This window comes from Lithobates pipiens, unplaced genomic scaffold (assembly GCF_037356315.1).
Source record: "Lithobates pipiens isolate NorthernLeopardFrog02 unplaced genomic scaffold, aLitPip1_a1.2 Scaffold_8, whole genome shotgun sequence".
NCBI lineage: Eukaryota > Metazoa > Chordata > Amphibia > Anura > Ranidae > Lithobates > Lithobates pipiens.
The window spans coordinates 485881753-485893440 of NW_027507903.1; the positions used below are offsets into that span (position 1 = coordinate 485881753).

General features: G+C 43.6%; 1 protein-coding gene across 2 annotated transcripts in view; it reads left to right on the forward strand.

The window, feature by feature from the left end:
- LOC143960387 (sodium- and chloride-dependent GABA transporter 1-like) overlaps positions 1–4422 on the forward strand; it is a 44489-nt gene extending 40067 nt beyond the window's left edge. For both annotated transcript variants that reach the window (XM_077468961.1, XM_077468959.1), the window contains exons 14-15: positions 2299–2466; positions 4076–4422. In XM_077468961.1, coding sequence (XP_077325087.1) covers positions 2299–2466; positions 4076–4183 — 276 coding nt within the window. In that variant the 3' untranslated portion in view covers positions 4184–4422. The remainder of the gene's footprint in view (positions 1–2298; positions 2467–4075) is intronic.
- Positions 4423–11688: the final 7266 nt, after the last annotated feature.

The window sequence follows — 11688 nt, forward strand, 5'->3', positions numbered from 1 at the left end:
TTCCTTAAAAAAAAAAAAAAAAAAAAAAGGAGGTGGCAGAATCACCTATGGAAGGCCTGCAAACCACTTCTGAAAAGTGATCCACCATGGATTACTTTTAAGGGGGCAGTATGGACTGCTGCCAGTGTGCACTTAGACTAAAGCTGGATATACACTAATCGAAACTGGGGAGGATCAGCATGAACTGGCTAAAATCTGATCAGTGTGGGGCTGTCCCTTCTCAGAAGAAGTTGATCATTTGATAGGCTGGGGGACTGGATGGTAGCGTTGGATTTCTCTATCAACCTCGATTCTGTCCATTTTTTTTTTTGTGTAGCCCAGCTTTAGGGTTTGCATTATCAATATTCTAAGGCATCCAAACAACAGACGCTACAGACAAGCAAATTGGCGGCATCCAGTGTACTTAGAAAGAACTACAGTGGCAGCTGTTGATGACATTGCTTGGTTTATATATAAGGCCATATAATCAATATGGCAATGCTGACACGGTGATCACAAGGCTCATATATTGACCCTAGCTCTTGCCCTGGGCATGGCTTGCCTGCCTTCTGCCATGACCTTCGGCCTGTTTATTGGTTCTGATCAATCTTTGCAGCACTATTCCAGCCTTCCCCAGTACTACCTGTACGCCTCTGTGCATTTCTGCCAGCTAGTCCTAACACAGTAGAGCAGCATGAACTTGAGGGGCATGACCTGGGGACAGAAAGCTGCTAAGTCCAAATTTTTGTCAATGGGTCCCTGATAAAACACAGCCTGGCCTTTAGACTCTGCCCCACAAGGCATTCAACACCACCCATTCAAATGTGAGCTCACTTCCTTCAGTCCTATGATAATTACTATTCAAAGGATGCTCAAAAGGCTCCAGCATCAATTTTGCATATACTGGAAGACCTGGAATATTTAGCTGTTTAAGGTTATCCTGTGACCCTATCCCTCTCTGGAGTTTATTTAGCAAATGAGGTATAGAAAAGACTAAAGTGACTGCTGCCAACTGTTTGTTTTACCCTATAATAAGCCAAGGATCCAAACTCAAATGCAAAAATGCTAGCCTTCTACACTTGTTTGGGGGTCATCCTACACTGCCCAGAGGTGAAGAGTCATCTGCCAACTTGATTTTTTCAGCCAGTTGGAAAATCATTTCATCCATTATATACCATTGTTATCAGTCATCAACAGCTGTTTCTGTGCCCAAAATGCTATGAGTGTTTTTCACATTCAATGAATCTTGAGAAACGCCTTGTGTGTGTCATGATCTGAGGACTGAAACACCTGAGACTTTAAAACTCTGGGTCTAATGGAACAGTAGGGGCGACTAAATCGGTGTACCTGGGTATGAATCCTGGGAGGTGCAGGATCAGTGTGACCACACACAAATGTTGGTGTGTCAGAATGGCAGGATCTAAGGAGACACCTGGTCTTTACCAGAGCCGCTGGAGGTACGGATGTTGCACTGCACTAGGGGGAGGATGTAGGGAACAAGTGTGTAGCACAGGAAAAGCGGGGAAAGCTGGGCCATAACAGGGAGGACCAGCTTCAGCATGGAGACACGTTGCTCGAACACTAACCCACAGAGGCAAACGTTTAATAATACCTAGGTTCAGGGAGGATTGGCAGGAACCCGAGCAGCTTATAATTATTATTGTACACAGAACCGGGACAGTGTGGCCAGCCTTAGCATCATGAGTGTGACACTGGGGTTGATTTACTAAAACCGGACAGTGCAAAATCTGGTGCAGCTCTGCATAGAAACCAATCAGCTTCCAGTTTTTTTGTTAAAGCCTAATCAAACAAGCTGAAGTTACAAGCTGATTGGCTACCATGCACAGCTGCGCCTGATGTTGCACTCCCCGGTTTTAGTAAATTATTCCCACTATTTGGTAAGTTGGAAGAGAACTCCCTAGGAGGGGGGTCTGAACCCTACCTTCTTACAGGTATAACAGCACTGAGAAGCATGTCATAGCCACCAGATTCAAACCTTGGAATGTGATTGAGGAAATTGGACAGCACATGATTCAGGAAGTACACTCTCAGTAACCATGTAAGATCCCCCTAGAATTGTGGCTGCAGTATATTTCTGAAAAACCGGATCAAAATGAATTGTCTTAACGTACTGTTTTTTGCACAGCTGAAGTGTCTGTTGGATAGCATTGACAATTTACTGGTTGGCTACACATAGTTGCTCTTTAATCATTTTTTATCTTTAACAATGTATTTACCAAAATATTTAGAACTTCTTTTAAACTGACTGATTTTTTTTAAATTTACATATCTATTCTTGTGTATTCTATTATTACATAGGGCGTCTTCATTTTCAGTGCTGTTGAGATGACGCCCCTCACCCTGGGGCGATACGTGTACCCTACATGGGGACAGGGCATTGGCTGGCTCATGGCTCTGTCGTCTATGGTGCTGATACCCAGTTATATGCTGTACCTGTTTCTCACCTCTTCTGGCACTTTCAGTCAGGTAAAGATGGACACTGATATTTTCATTTCCTTTCTGAACAGCAGCCCCACTTAGATTACAATTTCCTGAAATTCATTTCCTGTCTCACTGTACACAATAAAGCATAAAATGTCTTACCTGGAAATCCTGCCAGTAACAGAACTTCTTATTGCAGCCTGGCAACGCTAAGCCACAGCGCCATAATCGGCAGCAGCATTGGCAGCCTACCATGTGCACTCCTTGAGTTGCCCATTGGGCTGCCTATCAGTTACAAACAATATTTAATTTTGCAATTTTTCCCCCAAAATTTTGGCAACATTGCTAATATTGACTTCACTGCAATGTGTTTTATTATACCTGTGTGGTGGTAGTAACCAATATTGGATCTGTGGGTTGACTAGACAATTTTGTAGAAATATAGAAGATTAATGCCAGCCTTGTCTGTCTATTGTTTATTACTCTGCTCATATTAAACCTACCCATCTGTACCCCAATCCTTTGCACTAATGTTTCACCTAAACAATACAGTATTCTAATAATAAGCTATCAGGGTGATTGAAAAGAAACACTTCAGCATTTCTCTAAAGCCTGGTACATACACACTAGTAGGTTTTTACATTCAACCCAGCAACAACCCTTAACCCTTAACAAAAAAAAACTGACAGCTCAGGAGGAGCTGCTGTACTAACTATCCAACATTAGTACAGCTATCTCCTCTGCTGTTTTGTTGTGTTTTGACAGGGGTCGGCCACTGGCTGAGAGTGCTGATCGGGAGCCGATCGGCAGACCTTTTTCGGTCATGCCCCTTCCCAACTGCAGTACACATGGGCCAAATGTCGACCGGTTTCTATTGAACCAGCCAATGCCACTCAACATTGGGCCCGTGTGTACTAAGCTTAAGACATGACAAGCTTACAAATCATCACAACATTCAACATTCTGCCATTCCCCTGCATTAGCGTTTGCCAAAAACCTACATAGTGCTAATAACATATGTCACTGTAGAGTGCTTAGATGTTATGTAGTATTTTGTGATTCCATGGAGGATGAAGCGTAGGAGTGCCAAACAAGAGGTAAAGAATTCTGTGCTTTAATTTGCTTCGATATTCCAAGAATAAACATTCCAATGTGTTTTGGGGGACTTACAGTACCCCCTTTTTTAGGGCCCCCCAACCACAGAACTGTATTCAAGGCAGAATGTTTAACAGCTGGTTTCCTTGACCATAATCGGCTGTTTCTATCCCAAAATTCAAGACAGGCTACCAGATTTCTAAGCCCTGAATAGAGGGGCAATTTAAGACCTCCAAAACGTATTGTATTGTATTCTTCCTTGGAATATTTGACTTTCTGTGTTTTGCAGCCCTACAACTCATCCTCTTCAGTTTCACAGAGATCTTCCTAGCTAAAGGTCATTTTGGCTTTTTGAGTAACCTACATTGAAAACTAGGACCTTCCCAAAAGTCAATCAACTAGAAACATAATCTATACAGCCAGTAATATATAGAGTGTAGCATTTTGTGAGATCAAGCCTGATATTGTGCTGTTTCACTACTGCTGAGAAGCCCACCAATTGTATGCTTGTTACCAGTAAGATCTCCAGTTGCAAAAATCATGTTTCTCTGTCACCCAGCGCCTTCGCGAAATGACGCAGCCACAGATGGAGCGAGTGATGCAGAAAATCGGGCTGCGTCCAAGGATCAGCCTGGATGGGACCTCCAGAGACACCCCAGCAGTTTGATTTTCAGACCCTCATCGTAGAATGCGCCCTTCACATATACTTCCTCTTGGATTCCACATTCACCAACTTTCCGTTAGTTTTTAGGACCCGGAAGGAGGATCACTTGCTAGTCACAGTGACAGATAAAATCCTGAGTCTTAAGATATAACCTACCTGAGTGCCTTACAGCATCACCCTCTGATCAAAACATTTTATAATTCTGTAATTTACTGTAAACACTAAATAAAATTATGACACAGGTTCTGTACTTAGTCTTTTTTACTGAGTTAAAGTGTATGTCTGGGGGGAAAAACTGTTCAGTACTTGTCTGCTTTACCATAGCTCCCAACTGTCCCTGATTTCAAGGGACTGTCCCTGATTTGGCGCAATGTCCCCCTGTTCCTCATTCCTCCTCATTTGTCCCTCACGTTGGTCTGATTTATATAGTTGTATATAAAATGCACTTTTTATCTATCAAAAAGTGTTTTCCAGCACTAAATCTTTCATCTGATTTCTAAATTGCTACATTTGTAAATTCCAAAAGCAAAATAAAGGAATAGTAGTGGTAAAAAAAAACATTTGTGCGTTCAACCAATCTTGTTTTTTGTACAATTCTCCTTTAAGAGGGTGTGGCAAGGGGTGTTTCCTATGCCTGCATACTTTTGCTGATAGGTGTCCCTCATTCCCATCTCAAAAAGTTGGGAGGTATTCAATACGTGCTAATTTTCTGATTCCCACTAACATCCTGTTTGACCTGGCCAAATGGTGCCTCTGCTAGAATGAAATCCTAAGCAGCGTTGTCAGCCCTGCCTTCTGAACTTTAGAACTGAATTGATTAATTTCTTTCCCAACTAAGCAATGCTGCTCCCTTGACCTCCAATAGTCACCCTGTGTACTGTATGTAGGGAAAGGACTCTGGAAAGATGTAGTTCTGGGGTGTGCCTATGTCGGTAGGCATTACAGACAGTAGGCAGCTGATATACCTGCAGTTTGCCTTGCAAGAGTTTTACCAATCTGGTGATATCATAAAAGCTACTTCTTGCTACAAGAACAAGGTAAAAGAAAAATCAATACACTTGGGGACATGACCTTAGAATGGGAGGTTTGGTTAATGCCTATACATACACTTTAAAGATAGACTCCAGGCGCATAAATATATTTCTCAGTAGCCACAAAAGATATACTGTAGATCCACTGTGTGAACTAAATGCATTTGAAAACAAAGCTTTTATTTTTTTAAAGGAGCCTTGCATAGTCTGTGCAGACATCAGAGCTGTAAGATGGAACTAGCAGGCCCCACCCACAACAAGCTGCCTGCAGAAAACTACAGGAGGGGGTGGAGACAAGACCAATCACCCTGCAGAGAGAGAGCAGCAGTGACTGGTCTTTATTATAGGAAGCTCCTGCATAGAGGTAATGTTTTACACTGGATTACTACACAGATCTGGAAGAAATACTCAAAGCATACCAAAATGCAAGTAAGAATACAAATGAATCTTAAATTTAGATGTTTGCTTATCCCAAACTCCAGCTTTAAATAATCATAGAGAACAAAGTTGGATATAAATATATATCCAATGCCACCCCCACCCACCATCCCTGTCCACTAAGCAATTACACTTCCCAGCAAGCCCAGAGAGTATTTAACAAACACAAAGCAGTTCTTTTATTCAGGATCTGTATTTGCTTTTTGTTCCAATTGAAACGATTTGTGGCAGTTCCAAGCAGAATATTCTGCGGGTATGGTAAGGCTTGTTTCTGAACCAGTGACTTGTACCTGTTAATTTAGATAAAATGTTAGGGTGCATAGGACGTGGCCATGAAAATTTGGCTTTCCCTTTATTTATTATGGTACTTAAAGCAAAAAAGGCTCACCTCCTACACTGATGAAGGTAGACCTGTCACCCAGAGAGTGCATAATCTGATGCAGATGTGCATGGCAGCCAGTCAGCTTCCAACTACAGCTTGTTCAATTAAAGAGGGATTCCACCTACAAAAAAAAATATTAAAAGCCAGCAGCTATAAATACTACAGCTGCTGACTTTTAATAAATGGACACTCACCTGTCCCGGGGTCCAGCGATGCCGGCAGCCAAGGCCGATCGATCGCCACCATTCTAGGTGAGGGAATCAGGAAGTGAAGTGAATCGGCTTCACTTCCCGGTTCCCTACTGCGCATGCGCGAGTTGCGCCGTGCAATAGGAAATCTCCGCGCTGTCACTGGGACCCGTGGGTGTCCCAGCAGACAGCGCGGCAGGACAGGAAATGACATAGACTCCCACGGGAGTCTATGCCCGGAAGTGGGTGTAAATACCTGTCTTTGACAGGTATCTCCACCCCCCTCCCCCCTGAAAGGTGCCAATTGTGACACCGGAGGGGGGGAGGGTTCCGATCAGCGGAAGTTCCACTTTAGGGTGGAACCCCGCTTTAAGCTTTGAAAAAAAAATGGAAACTGATTGGTTGCTATGCAGAGCTGCACCAGATTTTGCACTCTCCAGTTTTAGTAAATCAACCCCATTGCCTCATGCTAAGTGCATTCATGTTCCAAGTGTAAAGGGTGCTAGCCACCGCTGCCTGTGCACTTGCATGGTGTCTGGTGACTGTGGGGAACGGAGCCACCACTGACAGAGGGAGACATTGACAGCGGCTGCGGGCTCTTCCCCCCTCCCTCTGCTGTGCTGGACAGGACAGGACAGCCTCCCACTCTGCTCTTCCCTCAGCTTCCTCATTGGCTGAAGGAGAGGACGAATCAGCAGCTCGGAACAGAGGATCATGGTGCATGCAGTCCCTGTCACACGTGGCTGTATGGGGATCCACAAAGGGTAGAATACAGCCCCTAGTCTGCTGATATAGGAGAAGAGGAGAGGAAGTCATCCGAGGAAGGGAGGAGAGATCACAAGGCTGCCAGGGAGCAAGGGGAGAGAGGACCATGAGACCAGAAAGCAGGGGAAGGAGCGCTTCCCCTTTCCTGTTGGGTGAGACGTCGGTGTCTGAGCAAGATGGTGACCCTTCCTAGCAGCCAACTCCACAGTCGGACGCAAGTCAGCTACCATAGGCATCGCTGTGTCACTGAGTTATTGGGTTGCCGATCAGGCATCCAGTATCAGCAGATCCTTCAATAGCCTGTTTCAGGATATCCAGCTACCTTTGGGTGTTGACGGGATTGGTGAGTGGGTGGAAGCCCGCCTTGTGCACACACATTCAGCACCGTGGAGTTTAGTCAAAGAGATGCTCACAAATCTACTTGCCAACAGTAGTTATCTTGGTCGATTGATAGGGATCTATTGATTTCTCCCTAAGCTTGGCTTTGTTGCCCTTTTCTCTTCTACCACTAGGTGGTCAGGTACTTGGTGGTACAAGATATACGAGAAAGGCAACCCAAGGTCAGGTTATGGGTATGTGGGTGTTCCAGCCAATGGGCAGAGTTTTTTTTTAATCTCTTGGCCTGCTGGGAGAGCCTATATATTCAGGTGAGGTCAGGTGATCTGTATTCTGTGCCACCCGGACTGCCTTCTAGGTGGACATGTTTCGTCTACCCCGGGCTGCTAGGCCGGAGATTGGGCCTATCCCGGGGGCATCTGGCTGCCAGGCTGTGTGAGGGTCTATCCAGAAGTAAGAGGGCAGCGCAGGGTTGGGACTGCGGCTTGCAGTCCAACCAAAAGTGATGGTTCTGCTGGCCGGAGAACCTGTCAGTGGTCGGAGGTAGAAGGTTAGATGTCACCAAGAAGGGACCAATCACCTTTACCAGGGACCACAGTGAGTAACTGAAGTAAGTACCGGAACCATATTCTCACTGAAAGGGCACGGCGGAGAATCGGGAAACTTTAAACGGTGATCAAGTCAGGGACCCAACCAGCAGAGGAGATGCTTGCAGAGCAGCCTTGTCTGTTAAGCCAGGGACCAAGCCAGTTAGCAGGGGTGAAGCTTGAAGAGTATCTGGAGTGGCAAGCTAGGGACCCAGCAGAGAAGCAGGGGTGACACTTGAGGGGATACCACTGAAAACCTTGGAGGAGCTTAAGGGATTCATAGTCATTGAATCAGTGGGTCTAGTGAGAGACCAGGAGCTCAGTACTAAAGAACTACAAGGAGCAGTTGTAGTGGAGCTGAAAGAACTGATATCTTTGAGTTAGGAACTGTTAAAGGACTGTTATCATAGGAGACAGCAATCCTGCACGTGCAGAAGTAGTGCCTTGCTGGGGACTTTCCCTGCACGGCTGTTCTTCTATTGAAGTCTCGGAGTCTGCCAATTGAGTTTGCAACTATCTAAGGGCATGCTGGCCCTAACCCTCTTTCCCCCAAAATATATAAAAAGGACTGTCAAAAGTAAAACCTCTTTTACATCCAAGAAGTGTCCGGCGCCCTATGACTTTCACCATCTTTGCACCCACTATGCCTCACAACCCACCACATATTGAAGGATGTCAGCTATCTTTGGCCTTGGAGGTTCTCATTTGACCAAAAGAGGTAAAAGACCTTGCTACACACAAAAGGGACACTGCATAAAGACATCTTTATCCCATCTCCACACGTGAGAGCTTTCAGAGGAAAATACTTTGCATAAGTTATCCCTTGTTGCTGAGGAGCATCATTGCACAGAAATTCCATCAGGCCCTTGTTGAAGACGCCAGATATCTGCACTTTCAGGGTTTCTTCACTTCTTTCTCCCACAACTCAAGGGACTCAAGGGAGTGTAAAATATTAGCACACAGCACAGTGTCTTGAAAAAGTATTCATACCCCTTGAAAATGTCCACATTTTGTCATGTTACAACCAAAAAACGTAAATGTATTTTATTGGGATTCGATGTGATAGACCAACACAAAGTGGCACATATTCGTGAAGTGGAAGAAAAATGATAAATGGATTTCAAACTTCATTCTACAAATAAATATGTTAAAAGTGTGGCGTGCATTTGTATTTAGCCCCCTTTACTCTGATACCCCTAACTAAAATCTAGTGGAACCAATTGCCTTCAGAAGTCACCTACTTAGTAAATAGAGTCCACCTGTGTGTAATTTAATCTCATTATAAATATAGCTGTATAAATATAGCTGTTCTGTGAAGCCCTCAGTGTTTTGTTAGAGAACCTTAGTGAATAAACAGCATCAGGAGGACCATAGAACACACCAGACAGTTCAGGGATAACGTTTTGGAGAAGTTTAAAGCAGTGTTATGGTATAAAAAAATATCTTAAGCTTTGAAAATCTCACAGAGCACTGTTTAATCCATCATCTAAAAATGGAAAGAGTATGGCACAACTGCAAACCTACCAAGACATAGCCATCCACCTAAACTGACAAGCCAGGCAAGGAAAGTATTAATCAGGGAAGCAGCCAAGAGGCCCATGTTAACTCTGGAGTAGCTGCAGAGATCCACAGCTCAGGTGGGAGAATCTGTCCACAGGACAACTATTGGTCATGCGTGCCACAAATCTGGCCTTTATGGAAGAGTGGCAAGAAGAAAGCCATTGTTGAGGTAAAGCCATAAGAAGTGCTGTTTGCAGTTTGCAAGAAACCATGTGGGGGACACAGCAAATGTGTGGAAGAAGGTGCTCTGGTCAGATGAGACCAAAATTATACTCTTTGGCCTAAAAGCAAAACGCTATGTGTTGTGGAAAACTAACACTGCACATCACCCTGAACACACCATCCCCACTGTGAACCATGGCAGCATCATGTTGTGGGGATGCTTTTCTTCAGCAGGGACAGGGAAGCTGGTCAGAGTTGATGGGAAGATGGATGGAGCCAAATACAGGGCAATCTTAGAAGAAATCCTGTCAGAGTCTGAAAAAGACTTAAGACTGTGGTGGAGGTTCACCTTCCAGCAGGACAACGACCCTAAACTTACAGCCAAAGCTACAATGTAATGGTTTGATCAGGGGTCTCCAAACTTTCTAAGCAAAGGGGCAATTTACTGTCCTTTAGGCTTTAGGGATGCTGTATTGTGGTCAGTGGGAGTACAAAATGCCCTGGCATCAGTGCCCCATCATTGGTTTTAATAGGAGGAAAAGCGACCCATTGGTGATATCAATAAAAAGAACAGTGCACCATTAATGGTGTCAGTAGAGGGAATAGTGCTCCATCATTGGTGTCAGTTGGTGAAATAATGCCCCAAGGGCCAGATAAAGGCAAGCAAAGGGTCGCAGTTTAGAGACCACTGGTTTAGATCAAAGCACTTTCATGTGTTAGAATGGCCCAGTCAAAGTCCAAACCTAAATCCAACAGAGCTTATGCAATTTTGCAAAGAAGAATGGGCAAACATTTCACTGTCTAGATGTGCAAAGCTGGTAGAGACATCCCCAAAAAGACTTCCAAATATAATTGCAGGGAAATGTGGTTCTACAACCACCTAAATACAAATGCACGCCACACTTTTCAGATATTTTATTTGTAAAAAAGTTTGAAAACCATTTATTATTTTCCTTCAACTTCACAATTATGTGCCACTTTGTGTTTTTCTATCACATACAATTCCCCAAAAAAATCCATTTATGTTTTTGGTTGTAACATTACAAAATGTAGAAAATTTCAAGGGGTATGAATACTTTTTTAAGGCACTGTAAGGGTGGACTCTTACCTAGAAGTTTAAAGTTGCATTCTCTGCATATTCTTGTCTTTTATACTGTGCCGTTTATGTTCTGGATCTGTGGTCTCAGGATTTAAGGGAGTAGATTGAGAAAAAGGAAGTCATTCTTTCCCCCTTTCATGCCTGAGGTCATCTCCAAGGGCCTACCGGTTTTTACTGTTTAATTCAATTTTGAATCCTTGCATTGCATACCTTTTGTGTTATTTATCAAGGATAAGATTTTTAACATGGGAAACACCCATTTCAGTCATTATTGTTTTACCTAATCCAAAGAGTGTACAAGTACAAAGTACATACAGGCATACCCCACTTTTCTCTTTCAATAGTTTTTATTGAGTTTTGAGTTTTGACAAATACATCATGTATCATCTACAGGGCATACCCCACTTTTAAGTACACAATGGAGTTTATTTACTAAAGCTGGAAAGTGCAAAATCAGGCTCTCTTCTGCATAGAAACCAATGAGCTTCAAGGTTTTATTGCCAAAGCTTAATTGAACAAGCTGGGGTTAGAAGCTCATTGGTTTCTATGCAGAAGTGAGCCTGGTTTTGTACTTTCCAGTTTTAGTAAATAAACCCCATTGTGTACTTAAAAGTGGGGTATGCCTGTACTGCGCTCCTAGGAGAAGTGCAAAGTCCCTTTGTCCATTGAAACTTTCATCTGTATCTGTAGACCATCAACAGGGTAGAGGAATGGATGAGGCAACTGGATGGATGGATGAATGGATGGCTGAACAGGAGAAGTAACAGAGAGTGGAACCTCTGCAGCTTTTGCAGAAGATCTGGGTAGGATCACTTCAATGTAGAAGAAAACAAACAGCAGGGTACTGAGGTGAGTATCAAATAAAAAACACTTTTTTTAAATAAGTAGCACACTAACATTGAAGTTAGCATGAAACAGCATGGATAAGGAACACCTGAGACCAAGCAACTGTAATTGGTG